This window comes from Rhinolophus sinicus, chromosome X (genome assembly GCF_036562045.2).
Source record: "Rhinolophus sinicus isolate RSC01 chromosome X, ASM3656204v1, whole genome shotgun sequence".
NCBI lineage: Eukaryota > Metazoa > Chordata > Mammalia > Chiroptera > Rhinolophidae > Rhinolophus > Rhinolophus sinicus.
Genome location: NC_133768.1, coordinates 2,425,436 through 2,446,362, shown reverse-complemented (window position 1 = coordinate 2,446,362; position 20,927 = coordinate 2,425,436). Strand labels below are relative to the sequence as shown.

General features: G+C 49.4%; 1 protein-coding gene across 6 annotated transcripts in view; it reads left to right on the top strand.

Moving 5' to 3' along the window:
* The first annotated feature begins 15,044 nt into the window (after positions 1 to 15,044).
* The window catches only part of SHROOM2 (shroom family member 2), a 118,843-nt gene continuing 112,960 nt past the window's right edge, over positions 15,045 to 20,927 (top strand). For 2 of the 6 annotated variants that reach the window (XM_074324191.1, XM_074324192.1), the window contains exon 1: positions 15,047 to 15,381. In XM_074324191.1, coding sequence (XP_074180292.1) covers positions 15,217 to 15,381 — 165 coding nt within the window. In that variant the 5' untranslated portion in view covers positions 15,047 to 15,216. Of the gene's footprint in view, positions 15,382 to 18,591; positions 18,930 to 20,927 lie in introns of those variants that run through there. The other 4 variants (XM_074324193.1, XM_074324188.1, XM_074324194.1 and 1 more) reach the window with 4 other exon arrangements.

Here is a 20,927-nt window from a genome sequence, read left to right as displayed (position 1 = left end):
CTTTCAGGTGTATCCCATTTTTACTCAGCTCAATGAGGTAGGGTTAAGTTTTTGACATTCTAAATGAGCTTTGAAGAGTAATTAATTCTCTTTAGAAAAAAATATGTTCGGGGCCGGCCAGGTGGCTCAGGAGGTTAGAGCTCCATGCTCCTAACTCCGAAGGCTGCGGTTCGATTCCCACATGGGCCAGTGGGCTCTCAACCACAAGGTTGCCAGTTCAATTCCTCGAGTCCCACAAGGGATGGTGGGCTGCCCCCTGCAACTAGCAATGGCAACTGGACCTGGAGCTGAGCTGCGCCCTCCACAACTAAGACTGAAAGGACAACAACTTGAAGCTGAACGGCACCCTCCACAACTAAGACTGAAAGGACAACAACTTGACTTGGAAAAAAAACAGGCCTGGAAGTACACGCTGTTCCCCAATAAAAAGTCCTGTTCCCCTTCCCCAATAAAAAAAAAAAAGTATGTTCAAGTTTATTCTAGTTTTCTTAATTGCTTTCATTTGCCTACATATTTCATTATACATTAAAAATCATGCTTTATTCAAAATGCATAAAAGTTTCCAAGTTATATCAATACTAACGATACTCATAAACCTATAGAGTGAAGTGTTTTTAAAAAGCTCTTCAAGGTTAAAAATAGAAGATTTGCCTCCAGGTTATGGCTTTACCAACCAAAGCTTTATTTTTAGAAAAAGAAAAAAAAAAGCCAGCTCTTTCAGATGAATCATTATCAATAAACCTAATCGGCCCATTGGCAACCCCAAAGCAGACACCCTTTGACCTGCCCTCCCCCCAGTCAATGGGCCCCCTCTAGGTTTTTTCCCATCAACTAAAGGGAGGGCGTCCCCACTGTTCTCAGCCGGCTCTCGTTAAACATTTAAATGCAAACGCTTCTGTGCCCTCCCACCCCAGCGGCTCATCTATAATACATTTCCACCAAGGATTTGGACGTGCTGAGGCTGCTGAGTTTGGGCTCAGCGCCTGCGCATTCTCCCTGAAGACCAGGGGACTGGGCTTCCTGTCGGCCCCGGGCAAGCCAGGCAGGCGCTGCCCTGCCAGATGGGAAGCAGAGCCTGTAACAAAGGGCTGCCAACGCCGCCACTTCAAAAGGACCCGAGCCGGCCAGTCTGTAAGCGGGGCAGCTGCTTTGATTAGAAGTCCAGAACAGACTGACATTGTCAAAACCTTCACTGCTCTTCCGTATTACACGCTTGTGAAAACAGTAGAAAACTTCGTGGAACTGCTCTCCCCAGTGTTAATTTGTCAGTCCTTTAGAAAGCGCGAGTCCTGCTACCCACTTTGGACAGTCAATCTCCCCTTGCCTTCTTCACGCTTGGAAAGCAGAGGGCTGCTTGTGGAGGCCAGTGTCTGGAAGGAGAGTAAAAGATAAAAATGAAAAACCCACCATCTGCCCTAATACCAAGGGTTTGAGTTCGATCCAGGCAAAAATGGCACTGTATTTCATCTCTGCTTTATGCCCAAGCGCACCTACGCAACTTTCTGCTTCCTATGTGCAAACCTACAGGCGCTGGATGACTGGGGTGCCCAGTGTTCAAGGTCATGGCTCCCAGAGGGTCCGTGGTGAGAATTACCTTGGGGAGGAAGTTGTTACCAATGACATTCCTCGGCTGGAAGGGCTTGGATGTTTTGCTGCAAATAGGCCTCAGAGCAAACCTGCAAAACGATCGCTGGAAGACTACATTTCTTAACTGTCAAGCAAGCAAGAGAGAACTTAAAATTAGTAGAAATAAAGCTGCGATGACAGAAACTTTTTCGTGAAACGGTGCAACTACAGTGTGCAAAAAAGGAAACATGCACAGACACACTTGAGGGCAGAAATATCTGGAAGTACCATTGTTGTGAGCACAGCCAAAACCAGGTGAGTATGAATGAACGCTGAGGTATCTGTGCAGTAACCATCAGCGCCTGTAAGTATATAAAGTTCCTTTTTCCATCCACTCCCCGGGCCTCTCCCTCTCTCCCAGTTTAGCGCCTGACTTCCATCTTGCATTTTCACAGACTGGGCTACCCAGGAAGTGCCCTGATGTCTTGGGTTTCCCTTCGCTCCACAGTTCACAATTTGCCCGCCATTCCCACTTGATCAGATCCACGCACCTCTGGGAGACGCTCAGGGGTTTTCTCTCCCAGCAACTTATTTTTCACAGTCAGTCCCCTGACATTCTGATGTCTCAGCCGAAAGGCTTGAGTTCTTGGTGAGACCCTCAGATATGCCAGGGGGCCCACATCAAGGACAAGGCATGGCTGGCACCAAATAGACGAATTAGTCATCAGTATAAGTGGGGGGAAGGTGGAAAGAGGGATTGAATAGAGTTTAAAATTGTACTTTTTCTAAAACAAAGAGGCACTTGAGTGATTTCAGACCTGAGAACAGAATTCATCACCTTTAATGTGCATTCCCTTGCAGATCTCATTGAAAAGCAGATTCTGATTCAAGATACCTGGGGTGGGGGCCCAAGACTCTGCATTTCTAGCAAGCACAGGAGAGATGCAGCTGGTGGCCAGTGGCTCCTACCTGAGTAGCAAGGCCCTAGAGGTGGTATCTCAACCTGAAAAGAAAGGGAACGGTTGGGCCATATTTAAATTGCGGGGGTGGGGTGGGGTGGGTGGGGGAGGGTTGTTAATCAATGTCACCCCCAATACATTTTTAATTTTTTAAAAGTTATAAATTGGGGAGGGCTTCCTTCAAAATGGATGTAGAGAAATTGATCAACATCCAACTAAGCCAAAGAACATTCTAAATGCAAACGACAAGTCGGGGTGGGAGTATGAGGTTGGCAGTGACGAGTTACATCCTTCCTCTGGTTTGGAAGGCCCCAGTGAGTGAGAAACGTTTGGGACAAGTCAGGATGCTGGGAGGAAGAGAAGGCACAGAGAAGGAAGAAGGCAGGTAAGCGCTGGGAGAGACAAACAAAAGTGGCTTTGTGCATGTCCTCACAGAGGTCTGGGACCGAACCTTAAAGAACCTTCACCCTGGTGGAGATAAAAGAGGCCAGGCTGTGATAAACACCCACTGACGCTCTTTTTGTACAGGTGAGCAGTTCAGCACCCTCAAATGGGCCTGTCTAATCCCAAACGATCCCACCTCATCATACATCATCTTAAACGCTTTTCTCTTTGAAAGCCAACTAGCCAGTTGTTGAATAAACAAAGCTCGGATGGAAAGCAAAACAGGATTTGCTTCTCAGAGACTCGATTTTCAATTTACAGCTGAATTTGCTGGAACGAAACCGTTCCGTAAAGGAAGACCAACCATGACCAGTCTGGTGAAGTCAGTGCACCACAGGTAAGAGTAATAGCAAAGCAAGTTGCCATGGACATTAGTGATGGACTAAACACCAAGGAGAAAGAAAAGGAAACAATAATCGATTGTGATTGTGATATGAGTAGCTAATGCTGTTATTTTTAAATAAATATTGAATGACTAAGAGAACGGAACGGCAAGTAAACAGGCAAGCATGAACTACGAAGGATAGTTCCATGGTGAGCTCAACTAAGTCAACAAAGGTGTTCTAACGTAAATTCACACTTTGTGCTTTTTCCGCTGTGCATGAAAACATAAGTAATTCTACATTCCTTCATGGTAAGAAAGTCTTACATTTACACGTCTAGAGACATTGCTCTATCATTGTTTATAAGGAGAAATAACCGCATTTCAGTTAAATTCACCTTATCCTGTATACTGATGGTTAGATCTTTTAGCTCAAAAAGAGAAAAGGTGTTTTTTGAATACAAATTTCCAGCACCCAGAAAGGAATGGAATAATTTTGAGACTCAGTGCTCAGCTGTGTAGTTGAGGTGAATTGACAAACACCCAAGGCTGATTCTTTTACACAAATCTGCTTTCTCTGGAGTGGCTTTCAAAGTATACACGCACAAACTTTGTTGTTGTTGTTGCTTAAATGTACACACAGAATTAACTCTTAACAGAATTGTAGAAAAATTACACACACTTGATTGGCAGTCAAACTGAACTTAGAGAAAGCTGTCTTTGTGCTTTTAAGATCATGAATGATGGAAATGATTTGTTCAATCAAAAGTCGGTAAATCCATTCCAGTTTGAAATGACGTCTTGAATGTGTAACTATCTCTTACTAAAATCAACAAACATCGATACATCACCAGTTCTTTTTTTTTTATGAAGAATGATTTTTTAAAAAATTTTATTGGAGAAAGGGAACAGGACTTTATTGGGGAACAGTGTGTACTTCCGGGACTTTTCCAAGTCAAGTTGTTGTCCTTTCAGTCTTAGTTGTGGAGGGCGCAGCTCAGCTCCAGGTCCAGTTGCCGTTGTTAGTTGCAGGGGGCGCAGCTCACCATCCCTGTGGGAGTCGAATCGGCAACCTTGTGGTTGAGAGACGGCTGCACTCCAACCACCTGAGCCATCTGGCCACCAGGGAGCTGAGCGGCAGCTCATTGACTTCATTCTAGTTGTGGAGGGTGCAGCTCGCTGGCCCATGTGGGAATTGAACCAGCAGCCCCGTTGCCCAGAGCTCACGGTCTAACCAACTGAGCCACCCGTCCGCCCCCCCACCAATCACCAGTTCTTGATGGGCTAAGAGGTGACAGGCAGGAGAGAAAGGTTTGTCTTTCGGGGGAGACAAAAGGGAGCAGGAACACAGATCACTGTTAGAAATTACTGGAAAGGGAGGTCCTAATCTTAAGCGTGGGAGGTTAGAAAGCAGGAGGTACCGTCTCTGAAGTTACATGTGCAGTGTTAATGACTAAAAGGCATGATACAAGGAAACAGTGGAAATCATACTTTGAACTCAAAGGTATGGATGGGCATGAGTCCCGGTGACTGGTTGGCTCCTTGCCAGGCACAACTGGAGGTCAGAGTTCCTGTGGTAGCACTGATTTGGAAGGGTTTCCAGGGAAAGCCAGCAGGAGCTGGAGGTGTGTGACCGTGAGAGAGACATCAACCATGGATACCCGTGGAATGGACAGAAATGCTCAGGGTTGGCTACAAAGCTTTAGGAGGGTAAAAAGTTGCTCTGTCTTCTATCTTGGCAGTCAACCCCTTTCCCTGCCCCCTGGGGAATTAATTCAGTAGCTCTGCACATCTTCCGCACGATGAATGATTCTGAGCCTGGGCTTAGAACCCAAAGAGCCTGGTTCTGTCGTTGGGCAGTGAGTTCCCCTGAGGAAACAGGAGCGTCTGGATTCTGAAGGAACCTTGCCCTTTCTGCTGAAAAACCACAGCAATTCAGACATTGAGAAACAGTGCCCGCGAGAACAACCTGAGCTTGGCAACTTCAGATAATGAGTCTGTGAGCTCAGTCATGTCAGCCTGAAGAGACAGGCGGCAAGACCAAGCGTGGAAAGGAGAGGGGTGGGGGGTGTGTCCTGAGAAGAGGAAGGAAACGAAAGTAACATTAATGATATGACCTGATTGCTTTCCATGAGTCGGCAGCATTGGGGGTTTCATGTGTTGCTTAAGTCTCATCTCCACCCCTATGGCTCATCTTTTTTATGTCTCATCTGTGTCTAAGGCTCTAGAGGACATGAGGAAACCAAGGTCACGGAAGGGAACCTGAGATTCATTGCCCTGTCACCATGAATGTCTACAAACTAGTCAGACCAAGGAAATGCACCTTTTCGCCCCACCATCTTGAAGCAGCAAGGAGTCTACTTTTGACAAGTTGGAGGCATGTCGCAGGTGGCCAGATCTGATGCCATGTGGACTGTAGCATGCGTGGTAGACACGGAAGTGTGTGTGTATGCGTGTGTGTGTGTCCACGCATGTATGTATGCATGTGTGTGTGTATATTTGTGTGGCAAGTGAGGTGAATGGGATAAACATACACATACTCACATTACATATTTCAAACTGTTGAAGTCTTGTTTCCTTCTGTAGCACACTACACTAATACAGTAAAATGAGGTGACAGTTATTTCTGGGGGTGCTATGTGGTCTGCAGTCCTCATCCCCATGAGCCGTATCTACGAAATCTCACACATGTAACAGAAAGGACTGAATCTGCTTGTGAACCACAGACTTGGACTAACTGTGAAATGACTCCCTCACTGGTACTCGACAGGTCATGATGAGGGAATAGGAAATCCGCATTGGCCTCAAGGGCTTGGCTTGTGGTTAGAACTACAGCAGGCTGGTTAGATAACACAACCTCACGTCAAGCCGGTCGTGTCCACCGCAGAAACATTTGTCTGACACGCATGCTACAGCACACGTCCCAGTATCAAAAGGACTGAAAGGCACTTGTATAGAAAATGGGGTCTTGTTAACCCTCCGAGGGGAGCCTGACAGTTCAAATGTAAGGGCTGTCCCCCCACAAGTCTTTGGGGCTCATTGTGTCACCTAAACCATGGGTGTAACCCATCTCTCAAACTTGTGTCATTTCTTTAGTCTATTGCAGCGGCCAGAAAACTTGTTGTTAAGGGACCAAATAGTTAATATTCTAGCCTTTGCAAGCCACACGGTCTCCGTCGCAATTACCCAACTCTGCCATGGGAGCCCCAAAGTAGCCATAGGAGGAGGCAAATGAATGGGTGTGGTGTTGTACCAATAAAGTTTTATTTATAAAAACAGACAGCCAGCCCTCAGGACTTAATTTGCCAACTCCTGGTCTTTTGTATAAAACTAAGCAAAACAAAATGATAATAAAATAGGAAATATGTATGGGCTTTTGTAATATGTATTTCCTGTACTTTTAAAGAGTATCTGACTCTGCTTTAGCAAATAAGAGAAATTCTGTGAAGAAATTCAGATGTACACGTAAGTAGGACATTTGTGAGCTATACGGACATATAGAGGGATGGAAAGACCGAGAAGTCTCCAAATATCGGCGAGGTCTTAAATTGGCCATCATTGCTCACACACCTTCTGGCCACTGACGTCCTCTGAGAACCGCAGTCGTCACCCAGGATTGCCTAGCAGGTTAACTAGCGAGCCACAGCTGTAGGCAGGCATGCTTGCCCCACTGTCTCAAAGAGCAGTGGTGTTGACTCCAGGTACCTTTCACCTGCTGACCTACCTCGCTCACTTCAACTGTGGTCCTCCTAACCGCTCCATCAGCAGGGCAGGCTGCCATGGCAGAGAACAGAGAGAGGGAGAGATAGAAAAAGAAGAGAGAAGACATGCACGTCATGGAATACAAGGATAAGGCAGCGTGGCCCGTTCACCCAGCTGGCATCCTGCTCTAAATGCATCCACCGTCCCCCTTTCTCTCAGTGCTTTAAATCGACTTACTCAACAGTGTGACTTGAGTATTTTAATGTGGTCTCACCGATGGCCTGCCCAGGTATGAACTTGGTGGCTCGCATTGAACCAGAGTGATTTCCCACAGAACACATTTGCATCCTCAAACCTGCCATGTTAAGAGTCAATCAGGAAGGGAAAACTGTGAGAAACCTGGCAGTCACTTCATTACTCTTGTGATGAACGTGACTGTCACCAGTGACAGCCATGTGACTGTCAACTACCCACGATGTAGTGAGTGTGCTGAGAAGGCAACGTCACCTCTGTGTGTTCTTCCTCTGAATCCATAACCCAGTCCAATCATGACAAAAACCTCAGTTTGTAGAATTGGGGGACATTCTACAAAATACCTGAGCATCCCTCCACAAAACTGTCCAGGTCACGAAAAACAAGGAAAGAGAGAAACCCCAGGAGCGAAATGACAGGAGAGCTAAATGCAACACAGGGTCCTGGGACAGAAAGAGAAAGAACCTCACTGCATAAACTTGGGAAATCCACACAAAGTCTGGAGTTTAGTTACTAGGAATGTACTGATGTTAATTTCTTAGTTTTAATGAAAGCACCATAGCTGTGAAAGATATTAGCATTCGTGGAAACTGGGTACCAAGGTCTCTCGCTGCGGTTTCCACAACTTTCCTGTAAATCTAAAATTATTCCAAAATAAAATAAAACTTCTTTTTCAAGCGGTCAATCGTAAAATATTTCCCATGGCCCTCCCACAGTGTATAGTTATGCAAAAGTAAAGAATTATCATCGTCACTTAAATTTTTAGAAACTTCTTGTATGTGCCTGGAAGAAATCAGTCCGTTGCAGTAAAAATTCTCCCGCCTTTCAGACAGGCGTCCTCTGCGCTTCCTGTTATTTCTACTGCTAGTCAAATACTTCTACATTCCTTGAAGTTCAGTCAAATAGATTCCATTGAAACAAGTATTTTGGCCAGCGGCCAGTGAAGGAATTTCCCTTATCCGAATCAGCAGCCCTCCTAGAGGCAGCTGCTTCCAGGGCCTCTCCTTCCCCCAGCCCCCGAATTATTTCAGCTCTAAGGGTGCACAGATGGTCCTTTCTGCTTGTATGTGTTTATGTGGCTGCGCTTCTGCAGCAGGGTCAGAGGGAGGGAATGAAATAACCTGTACTGAGTTCCCGCAGCTTGCAGACTCTCCTGGTTAGGTGATTTTATTCCATGGGTCTCAAAAGGTGCTCTTGAGCAGGTTCGAAACGCAAGTTCAACGTGCTTTCTCTGAGAGCCCCGGACAAATACCTCTATTTTTTCCCCTCTCTCTCAAAATGTGGAACTAGAAAGAAATTGCACAATCACACAAATGATATCAGAGTGAAATAGCAGAAGCTTTACCCTGCCTTCAGGAAAAGCAGTTTGTTGGAGGCTATCTCACTGAAACCTCACGTGTGGAATTATTTTTCTGCGCTTGAAGTTACTTGTGTGGGTTGGCTTGCACCAGCACCCCCGGGACGCTATGTGGGACTCAGGTATCGTGTTTCTATACTGTGGTTCAGTTGGCAAAACTATCCCCAAGTTACAAGCCGGTTGGGTCCCACAAGGTGGCTGAGATTTGAAAAACATTTCCTCCAGATAGAATGTTACACATGAAGATAAGCTTCTCCGGCTGGCGTCCAAGGGCCTGTCTTCTCTGCATCCCCAAGCTCTGCCCCAGGGTTGAGCTCTGACCTCTGAGCCCAGGTGTGCGCCCAGAACCCCCTGGGTTTCTTCGAAGAGCAGAAGGCTCCACCGGGCACCAGGGACGCCCACCCCTCCCTGGGGAGATTGCTGATGTAGACCTGGCCGCTACACATCTGCCTGGTAAGGGAACCACTTGGGCCTGGAGACCCCGATGACATTTAAAGACCGACAATGAGGAGCACGGCAATCATTTACACTCCCACTCCTCTTTCCCCAAGGAAAACCATTTTGTCTCTTGCAAAGAAGTTGCCACCATTTAACGTCCTTGCTTGGATCAGCTGCTAACTTTTGGAGTAATTTGATGTGCAGGTATTCTGGAAAATGAGACGCCCATCTCCCCATCCCCTCAAGTATCTTTATGAGAGTGGAGGGTCCTCAGTCGCCCTGAGGGTGGGACAAGCTTTCCCCAAGCACCCCCGAGGGTAGGCAGATAAGTAGTCTGTTGTGCAACTTCTCTGAGCACTTAGAACTAGCAGCATGAGCGGTGGGACGCTAGCCACCATTCTTCCAAAATGACAGGGCAAGTCCCATTTCGCGTCATGGAGCCGTTTAGAGTGGTTTCCATCTGGATCGCTGCAGAAAACTAATGTTCTCCAAAGACAACAGGACCCAATCCTTGGCACCTGTAACTGTTACCTTCCTTGGAAAAAGGATCTTTGCATGTGTGATTAAATTCAGGATTTTGAGATGAAGAGATGGCCTTGATTCTCCAGGTGGGCCCTATAGAGGCGATCCAACTGCCCTTGTTAGAAAGCGGCAGCCAAAGACTAGACGCAGACACAAGGGGTGAAGGCTGTGTAACCACAGAGGCAGAGACTGGAGCGATGGATCTCCAAACCCAGGAACTCCAGCAGCCACCAGAAACTGCCAGGGGCAGGTGACAGATTCTGCCCTACAGCCTCCAGAGGGGGTATCGCCTTACTGACCTTGATTTCATGTTTCTATCCTCCCGGATGGAAAAAACATTCTCTTGTTGTAAGCACTTTATGGTAATTGGTGACAACAGAACTAGGAAACCATCGCAGTATCCCAAATGCATCTCAAATTTCAACGTGCACCAAACAAAACTTAGGATTGTCTCCCCTCACCTGTCCTTGGGCCACCAATGTCCATTTATCAGCCACTCAACTCAATTACTTCAGCCAGGAAGCCAGTAGTTTTTGACCCCTCCACCCCCATCACACACACACACACACATACACACACCCTGGGGACGGGGAGTGGAGGCTCAGAGATTATAGATTCAAAATGAACCAGACTGGGGACTTCCACACTCATTAATAAGATTTCTGCCTTCAACTCCTGGTGCTTTCAACTTCCCCACAGAGAACATTCCTTCAATCGCAGGGCCCCACTTCCTCACGGTCTTCAAGATAATAGCTCAGTCATTCCGGCCCTTGGATGTGCTTTGAAACACTTCAGGAAAAAAAACGTGGGCAGGGATGGAACAAAAAGCGTTCAACTTCTGTGTCTATTTGCAATTTCCACAGTAAAAGATGAAAACAAAATTACACCTCTGGTTTTCTTAACTCCCTTCTTCTCTTGGATTTGTCTCCTGCTGAAGCTTTTACCTGTTAAAAGTCGTTTGGCACTTAATTGTGTTCTAATTGTTTCTCAGTGGTTCTTTCTTTTTTCTTCACAACTGGAGTTAATGTTTCATATTTCCTGCGTCCTTCACATTCCTTAGTGACCTCTCCCCAGTACTGGGCGAGGAAAAAAGGCTCGAGAAATGGGTGTTCATTGGCTACTTTACAAAAAACGAAAAACTGAAAAATAGCCAATGGCTTTCTAAAACTGTATTTTGAAATACAAAAACTTTTTAAACAGTAGCTCCAGCTAAGTACTCCCTCTTTTTAAGTACTGCTGGTTTGAAGAGTTAGGTATCGTGCCATATATATATATATATATATATATATATATATATATATATGCACATATATATGTATATATATTTTTTTTTTCAGAAAGAGGATTAGCAACTATTGATGAAATCTGACAGTTCAATTTGCCTTTTATTTGTTGATTAATTCATTCACTATTGGTAAAAATTTATACTAAAAAAATATTTTTAACCACCATTTATTGAGTCCCTTCTAGTTGCCAGCCGGAAACTTGCCCCTTTACAGATGACATTTTAAAGAGCGTGTCATGCAGGGCGAAGAATTGGAACTCAAATAAACCTGAAGGAGCATCCAGTTTTACAGACAAAGCTTCTGCCTCCTTCCTTCCTGTACGGTGCTTGGTGTTTGGAGAGCAAGGCAACCTCCAAAGGTGGCCGGGTGTCTAAACATTTTCCAGAGGAAAGTGCTTCCACTTGTTCAGTGAAAACTGCCCTCCACTACCCCATTGGGCATTGGTCCCTGCGAGAGGAAAAGCATTAGTCCTTGGGGGGACTGGGCTCAATGACCTCAGGTCAGTTATTCAGCCACTTTGGGACTCCATTTCTTCTTCTTTTGTAGAAGGGAGTGATGCACGCTCCCAAAAAGTGTGCTGAGAGGACCTGCGTTCATTTATGGAACATGCTTGGCACATAGGTTCCCTGTGAATGATACTATTTCCTAGTGGCTGTGGTGGCTTTCTTGTCAGCTAAAAGCACCGGGCCCTCAGATGCAAGCTCCGAATGTATGTGGGGTCCACAAACAGGGGAATGGTGCCAGGCACAGGCAGAGGCCGAGGGGTCTCCCCCTCTTCCCCTGCCAGCAGAGAAAGAGGAAGTCTGCAAATATGCCAACTGACGGCAAGATCCAGAGTAAAATCCTTAGGAGATGAGATGGGAGGTGGTGGGGGTGGGGTTGTGTAGCATTCAGCTTTGATCATGCAGCCAAGATCTGCAGCTAAGTTAAATTCCAATGTTCACACTAAGAGCTCCTAGAAATCAAGACGAGGACAAACGTTGACAACTAAGGGCAAAGTCATTTTGTTGGTTTTCCTTGACCTGCCATCACACCTGTGCACTCTGAATTCAGAGGGACCCTACCTCAGGCATACTGTGGGTCAAGTAGGGAATGGCTAAACTTGTCTTAAAAAACAACAAGGGGCTGGCCCGATGGCTCAGGCGGTTGGAGCTCCGTGCTCCTAACGCCGAAGGCTGCCGGTTTGATTCCCACATGGGCCAGTGGGCTTTCAACCACAAGGATGCAAGTTCGATTCCTCGACTCCTGCAAGGGATGGTGGGCTGCGTCCCCTGCAACTAAGATTGAACACAGCACCTTGAGCTGAGCTGCTGCTAAGCTCCCAGATGGCTCCCTTTAATTCACCCCTCTCCTCTCTAGCAAAGGAAAGAAGCCTCAGATTTGAAAAATGGCACACACATTCAAGACTCTTGAATGCCTAGGTGTGGGTGCTCAGAGGGTCACTCTGCCTGTCCAGAGGACTATGTGCTCACCGTGGTGTCTTCTGAGCAATGAAGCTGAATGTCTAAGGAGCAAACGTGCCCCCAGCCTACCAAAGGACAAAAGCTAGATGCTGACAAACGTATTCTACCCTTGGAAATTCTGGTTGAGTTGTGAGTTCTCAGAAAAGAAAGCTGTCGCCGCTAGAAGTCTACACCCGTTCAATGTCATACTAAACTGTTCCAAAGAGGTGCAAGGTTGACAAAGTTGGGTGATGCCTATCGGTCACAAGTCACTGAGATTTTCACAGGATGTTTGATAAGGTCTTGTAATAATACACGTATAATGGACATGATGCAGAAGTCTGGCTGTGACGTTAACACTGGAAAATATGCTCAAATATATAATAATCCCAAAAGTCGATGAAAGGATTTACATGGGTCTGAGAGGAGGGCACAGATCTCACAGCAGGCCACGCAAAACTTGGGCCGGTCCCTTTCAGCCTATGTCTTAATGCCAAAGAGACACCAACGTATAGTCAAATGATGCTAAGCTGGGAGAGATGTTTCATGTGCAGATTTAAAAAATGGACAAAATAATGTTTAGTAAGGATGGATGTAAATTTGCCACCAAGTTTAAGGAATGAACAGTGTAACCCTTTCAAGTGACAGATGGGAAATCTGATTATACAGTGAACAAAAAAATATTAAAGACGGCTTTGGCTGAGATTTACGGAGACAATGAAATCATTGTCTCTGCTTTAATGAGTCTAGTGGCCTGCATTTTAGTGACGGATAAAAAGTGAGATTTAAGTCAATATCACCCTGTGGTGGGGGGAGTCAAAGGGCTTCCAAAAACTCTAGGTGCATGTATGTGGTTCTTTTTTTCTTTTTTAAATTAGGGAACAGTGGTGTGGTTGTTTTTTTTCCTCCCAGGACTCATCAGCTCCATCCAAGTCAAGTTGTCCTTTTAATCTTAGTTGTGGAGGGCGCAACTCAACTCCAGGTCCAGTCGCCTTTGTTAGTTGCAGGGGGTCCACAGTCCACCATCCCTTGCGGAAGTAGAACCGGCAGCCCTGTTGCCCAGAGCTCACGCTCTAACCAACTGAGCCACCCCTCTGTCCTGTATATGGTTCTTTAACTTGCGGCTTATCAGATCCATCCACTTCTTAAACTTTTTATTTGGAGATAATTATAGATTCACTATAGTTGTGAGAAATAATATGGGGAGGTCCTTTGCACCCTGCAACCCGCCTCTCCCCGTGGTAACATCTTGCAAAATTACAGCACAATATCACAGCTGGGTTAGTAACATTGACCCAATCCACCAAGTTTGCTCAGGTTTCCTCAGTACGTGCACTTGTGTGTGTTTAGTGCTGTGCATTTAATCAGTCTGTGCATATTCGTGTGACCAGCACAGCCTGGGTACACTTGCGATGGATTCTTCCAGGCACACTCCTGAAGTCTCCGTTTAAAATGGGAAAAATGGCCTCATTCCTCTAACTAGAGGCACTCCTGGGGCAGAAACCACTGCTCATGACAGGTGCTCATGGCGGTCTGCAGTCTTATTTCAATTGCGTGGATGAGACACAAAAGATCTGCCACAAAATGCACTTGACACTGAAGAAGGTGAGAGGAGAGTTGGACGTTCCTTGTCCTGGCTCTGCAGTGAGTGGCACAGCCCAGACAAGGACCCAGGGACCCGACTGTGTCTAGTGCTGTGCAGTCTTGGCAAGGAGTCTTGTCCTGGCCGCCTACTCCCCGCATGGTCACCTGCCAGAAGTACTCGGATGGAGCTGCTTTGTGGAAACAGCTGTACATCAGCCTCCCCGCTACTTAACCACAAGCAGCAATAACTTTTTTTTTTGCAAAGCATGCAAATACCTATCAAAGCAGGTATTTCTTTACTCTGGACTTTTGTGGAAATTGAAGAGTCAGGAATAGGTAGCACACCTTTTCAATCCACAAACATTCAGTTCAGTAGTTCCAGATCTCCAGTCCCCTTTGCAGGGGCACTAAGGGACGCAGCTGTGGGACCCTAGGAAAGGGAGACCTGGGTTTGAGTGGACTTTCTGGGCTGTGACGATAGGGAGAGCTGACAGAGGCCATTCCTCCCGCGTGGGGACAGATCCAGCGCCCTCGCCTCCTGCCCGGCTTCCCGACCGGTCCGTCACCTGAGGGCCAGCGCTGGGGCCCAGGCTGCGGGGGACGCCCCTTCCCGTCTCTCGGGCTGCGCCCGGGCCGGGGCCAGGACCGGGACGCTGTGGGCGCCCGGAGGGCTCCCGGGACCCGCCGTCCGCGCGGGAACGGGCGGGCGCGGCGCCGGCCAGCGCGGGCCCGCGGGTCCCGTCCACTTCCGGCCTCACCTGCGCGGTCCGCGCCAACAAAGGCGAGGGCGCAGGGCCGGCCGCGCGCTCCAAGATGGAGACGTCGGGAGCTCCGGCGGCCTCGGGCCCCGGCCCGCCCCGCACGGGCGCTCCCGCCGCCTCACCTGCGGCGCCTCGGCCCCCCGGGCGGGGAGCGGACCCGCCCCGAGCTTTCCAGGGCCGCCGGCGCCCGCGCGGGAGGAGAGGCCGGGCCCCGCGCCGCCATCGGCCCAGGGCGCGCGCCCCGCCCACCCTGCGGGCACCTCGCGGGGGCCCGAGCGCCCCGCCTCCCGCCCGCCGAGCCGCGCGAGCCCCCAGCGCGCGGGCCGGCCGCTCCCCGCCCCGTCGGCCCGCCCCCTCCGGGCCCGCCCTCCCCGCCGCCCGCCCTCCCGGCTCCCTCCCGGGCCCGGGCCGGCACTTTCCTCCTAAGTTGCAGCGCAAGTTTGCCAGTGGCCGGCGGCAGCCCGGAGCCTGCCTCGCCCTCGGCCAGCCGGGGCTCCCGAAGTGCATGGGCGCGGGCCGGGCGGGCCGCGGGGGCTGAGCGGCCGCGCCGGCTCCGCGCCCCGCGCCCCGTGCCCCGCGCCATGGAGGGCGCCGAGCCCCGCGCGCGGCCCGAGCGCCTGGCAGAGGCCGAGGCGCGGGCGGCCGACGGCGGGCGCCTGGTGGAGGTGCAGCTGAGCGGCGGCGCCCCGTGGGGCTTCACCCTGAAAGGCGGCCGCGAGCACGGCGAGCCGCTGGTCATCACCAAGGTAAGGCGTCCGCGGGATCCCCTGGGTGACAGCCCGCCGGCGGGCGGGGGGCGCGGAGGGGGTGGGGGCGCCGGAGGGGGCGGCGCGATGGAGCCCCCGGCACCGGGGCGCACGCCTGCTCGGGTCCCGTGCGGGGACGCGGGCACCTGGACGCGCATAGGTGTGTGGTCCGCGCGCTACCCCCGCCGCTCCGTGGCGGCTCCCAGCCCTGCTGACTCCCGGCGCCGCACAGCGTTTAAATGGCTCCTGTTCCGGGTCCCCTCCCCTCCCCCTCCGGGAAGGGGCCCGGCTGGGTCCTCTGTCACTCCCGGCCTGGCCAGCGGCGGCCTGCACCTGTGGGGCGGCCCCGAGCCCGTGGAGGAACATTCCCACGTTCCCGGGGGTGCGCAGAGCTGTCCCCACAGGTGTTTGCCTCTCCGGGTGCTGGGTTCTGCGCGCCTCGGACCTGCACCCCTTATCGCTGGAAACCCAGACCAGAGCTGCCGCCAGCCCAGCTTCTCGATTCCCATCAGCCCATCAATATTTACTGAGTTTCGGCTTCCAGCCCTAGATCCACGGCGCTGTGGAGACCGGCAGAAATGTACAGAAACTTTGCTGCGTTCTGTAGGAAAGTGGGATTGGAGCTCCAATAATACGAAATTCCTGCTGTGTCTCATCAGGAATGTGTTTTGCGTAAATGTGTGTTGGGGGGAGGGGTGCTTTAGACCTGAATTCTCTGGTCTCAAAACTGGGGGGGAAAAAAAAATTCCATCGTGAAATTGACTAGCCCAACTATACAGATCTATAAAAACTCACGAACAACCCAGTCGTCCAGTTTTCTTCTGATGAAAAGTGTCCATTGGTCAGTTTCTCTGGGGGCCCGGTTATTCCTAGGGACAAAGTTCCCTTTAAAATGTAAAAATTCTTGGCTACTGGAAGCGTTTGAAGGTGACCTACCGGTTTCCTCTGCTTTCCTGCTTCACCACTGCAGGAAGAAATACAGTGACTCCTCACCCACCCCTCCGGTAATGAATTTGGGAAGTGGTGTGGCTTTGTTGTTCAGATGAGCAAAGGAGACACCAAACTTTTCAAGGTTTTCTCTCATTTTTATATGGACAGAACTGGAGACTTTGAGGGGAGACTTGTTCAGTTGTGCACTGAATTTATTATCGAATGGGGTTCTTTGAAAAGATGGTGGGCAGTCGTTAGTACAGTTTGCCCAGAAAAGGCACTTTCTTGCATATTTGTGTATTACAGCGTATTTCTTTGCCTGTGCCTTTTTCATAAAGGGTTTACAGGGCATTTCTGATGGCAAGAGTTAAAAAGATAGCAGGTAAATTACTCAGACCTTTAGCATTTCATGTGTTTCTTTTAAACAAAGACACGATTCAAAACATGCCTTCTGCAGACTTTATAGCAGATGGAGTAAGTTGTCAAAACATTTTTTAGGGTGAGTCTTGCTTTTTGACCTCACAAAGTAGAAGAAAGCTGGAAGTCACTTTAAAATTCAGTTGTTTTACCAGAAGCTGGATAAAGGGACCCCAGAAAAGCTGCTCCTCTTTTCTACAGGTACCCCAGTATATTTTTAGTTCTAAAAAGGTTCTGAAAAACCCAGTGTGTTTTGAGTGGCCTCCTGTTCTCCCTGTCCAAGAGACCCCCATTCTAGAAACGGAAGGAGTTGGTTACTAAACCCGGTGGACATACACCTGGGCCTTTTCAGGGCGTGTGAGGCAGTTTGGGCCTTATTGGGCCTGCTGGTTAGCTTAGCTCTCACACTAGTTGCTAAGGTTTTTTGGGGGAAAGGTTTTGTGGCTAAGCTAGTAGCTGAGTACGGGCTCGGCCTTTCCAGATGGTGCTTCAGGATTTTGCAGAAATAAAATGCTTGTGATTTTTATTGGAGAGGAGCATACCTCCCTCCCTTAAACTGCTTAGTTTTTATAGAGGCTTCGTGGTGGCTGGAGATTCGTGGTTTCTTTGCTTAGGATGGAGAGGGTTCAGAACCGTTTGGGACTTCTGTACTTAGTTTTCATGCACACTTGTATATAAAGGCGCACATGTACACGTGTTTTTTAACCACATGTTGTATTGTGTGGTATTGGCAGTCTTTTCTCCTAGGTGAAGTTATCAGTGATGCTTACCATCCAACAGCTGGTAATTAACTACCACATTATCAGAAAAGGAGGCAGGAAAGCGTGTCCACTTCTGACCACTTGAAGAATGGAAATACACGCTTGTGACGGAGACTGGGGGAATTGTTTCACCACCAGATTTTGAATGAATCTGAGCTTGGAATCTTCCTTTCCCTATCGCTACAGAAAAATCTTCAGGGCTTAGTAGATAGTAATTTTTCTAATAGGTTTTTTTTTTTTTTTTGCATTTAAAAAGCTTTGTAATTAGTTACATATTAGGGCCCTGGGGTCCTATACAGTACATTTTTCTATTTAACAGAATCTGACATGGGAGAAGCCGGATCCAGTGTGGGAGGTCACACTTGTTGTGATAAGGAGGTCGCATTTAAAAGCCTCTCAGAGTGCACATCTTAGAACTGGGAGGCCTGCCGCGATGGTTACATGGAGAAGCTGTTATTAACCGAGAGAGGTTAAACGGTGTGCCCTGAGGTCACAAACCTGGCACATCTTGAGAAGGGTCTTGAGGACCAGATCTTGTCCACGGATGTCCCTACATTTGTTTCCTCCAGTCAGGGCCATTTGCTTTTGTCCGGAATTACTTGCAAACCATATTAAGTAACTGTCACATCATTGGATGATGGTTTGTTAACCTTGACACTGTCGATATTCTGGGCTGACTCAATGTTTGTTGGGGAGCCGTCCTGTGCACTGTAGGATGGTTAACAGCGTCCCTGGCCTCCACCCACCGGTACCCCCTCTCCAGGTGTGACAACCAAAAGAACATCTGACACTACCAGATGTCTGTCCCTTGGATGCAATACCGCCATCGCTAGATTAGCCGTGTGTCTGTCACCTTGGCTTTGAAAGGGTTGTAGCTTTTAAAGCTCATGTTCATTTTTTTTGAAGACGCGGCCTGGAGGGTGGTGTGCTTGGAGGCCCCTGGCATGGCCAGCCTGTGCCAGCAGAACTGTTTCCTTCCCAGCGCTGGCCCTGATAATGGGCTTTATTTACATAGTAAAACTCAAACAAATACTTGCTTCATCTGCATTTTTGTAGCTGGAAAAAGGAAATCGAAGCAGGACCTGCCCAGTGCTGTGTTTTCTGGGCGTTCAGTGGGGCTGCTGGGTACGGACTGTCTTTTCTTGGGGTCTAGTTTGCAGTTAAGGCGATGCTGACTTCCCGGGAGTGGCATTCTTGGAATTCAGAACGGCTGTGTGAAGTCCCACCAGACCTCCACGGAAGGTGGCCACCGGGCTGGTAACCACTGAATACACTAACGCCGACTTGGAGCCTGGCATTTTATTAGGGCTAGAAAACACACCAAACCCCTGTTTCCATGCTGCTGTCCGAAAGGGAGCAGAACGATGCCTGCGTCCTGATGCGTGACACAGACCTTGAGCTGTTTGTATTTCCCAGACTCCACTGGGAGACAGAACCTGTGTAAGTAGATATGGCCGTGCACAAGGTCCTGCTCTGTCTGCCTGTTCCTTTCCCCAGCAGCTCAGCAAACGTAAAACTTCAGTGGGGGGAACCTGATTTCTAAAATGTCACTGGAGGGGCTAGGATTCCAAGGAAGCATTCTTTGTGCCAGCTGGGTGTCAGCGGCCCCCTGCGGCCTCAGGAATGTTTGTGGAGGGGGAAGGAATGAAGCCCCAACCCCTCCTTTCACCATTTCTTAGAGTCCCCCATCGAAGAATGCCAGAGCCTTACCCAGCAGCCCCAGGGGAGACACGGCTGGGGGCCTGGCCTGGCCCAAGGGCGGCTCCCGGTTTTCAGGGTACCTTGGGGGACAGAACCCTCCTGAGGAGGTGGGTGCACTGTGCCTTGGGATGCCACCCAGCCGGGCCTGCAGATCCTTAAAACGTGTCCCTGGATAGGAGACAACGTCCTTAAACGGCCTTTCTAGCTTGGATGGTGCAGGTGGGATGGAGGGGGATCATAGCACAGCTGGGGTGGGGCGCACAGCCAGGTGGCAAATGTCCCATGTAAACCGTCAGCCAGCGCCGCTCGTGGAAGGCGCAGGGCAAAGATGGCCATGGGTCGTGGGTGGGCGTGGGAGGCACCGAGCCCCTCATGCACCCTCCTTGGTGGTTTTGAGAAGGGGCTCTGTCCTATGGGGCCTTGCGCTGTCACTGTCATTGGTGTCACCGTCATTGGGGACCCCGAGACCAGGGAAGTTGCAGTGAGCAGCAGCGTTGTCCTGATGGCCTTGTATGTGTCCCCAAGAGCCAAGTCCTGTGTCAGTGATCACTAGAGGTTTTGACAAAGCGGGGTCTGCTGAACACAGCCATGGGGGAGGGGCTGAAGGACCCCAGCATGTCCTGGGGATTTTGCTGGATTTGTTTGAGCACAGCCCAGGTCAGTCCCTGCACTGAGGAGTCTGCTGCTTTGCCAGGTGTTGCAGGACGTAAGTGGGGAGGCCTGGGGTCCCGCCGCTTCAGCAAACCCAGGAGCTGTGGGTACTGGCGTGGCCGCAGTCCCCGCTCGCGGCAGGTCGTGAGGTCCCTGCCGCTTTCCGAGGCCAGGCGCAGTGTTTTCTGAGTTGTTGGGATGAGTGTGATTCTAAACACTCATTTGTATTGAAGAATTAATAGTGTGGTTAAAGAAGAAAAAAGGTGCGTTTTCTTTCCTGTGCTGAAAGACCCTTTCAGTTGGCAGCCCTGCCTTGCCAGCTGGCATTCAAATCTATCTGTGTTTCCCTGTCTCAGCTTGCGCCCGCCCGGCCCTGGCAGCTCTCACCCTGGTCTTCGCAGGGCTTTGGGTGGGGGTGGGACATCAGGCAGCGAGCCTGACACCCCGCCCTGAGGTCTGGTGGCTGGGGCTGGGAGCTTCAACGCGTGCAGGACTCTTCGCCTCTCAGAAGGTAATTTAGCTTGACTCACACCTATAAATCCAGAGGCTTCTACAGTGTGAAAGCTGCAAATGCAAACTGTGCGTCACACTCCGCCATGATGGATTGCTTTTCCTGGCTCACTTGGGATTATTTCTTAACATGTCCTAACAGTCATCTTTGAAAAACAAAAAAAACTTGTTTTCCCAGGAGCTAAATGTAGCACAGTATGATAACGTGATAATGAAAGGCGCATAGAAAGACTGTTTCACCTTGTCCTGACGGGCTGGGGTTTCTTAACTTATTTTTCTATTTCATGGCCAAGGAAACGGGCAGCTTGCTCGGAAAGGGTCGGTGTCTCTGTTTGGAAAGCGCTGTGGAGTTGTGCCCTTGCCAAAGTTGTGTTGTGTCAGCATGCAAATAAACCCGGGTTTGCGGATTTCTGTGGGACGCTGGTGCTTTTCTTGTACACTGGGAGCGGTGTAAACAGTCAGCAAGATCATTTAAGGATTTCGAGGCCAAACAGACTTTTTCTTCAGATCTTCCTTCTTTTGCTTTCAAACACGCGTCAGGAGTGGGGCAGCGCTCTGAGGACGGTTTCTGCACGG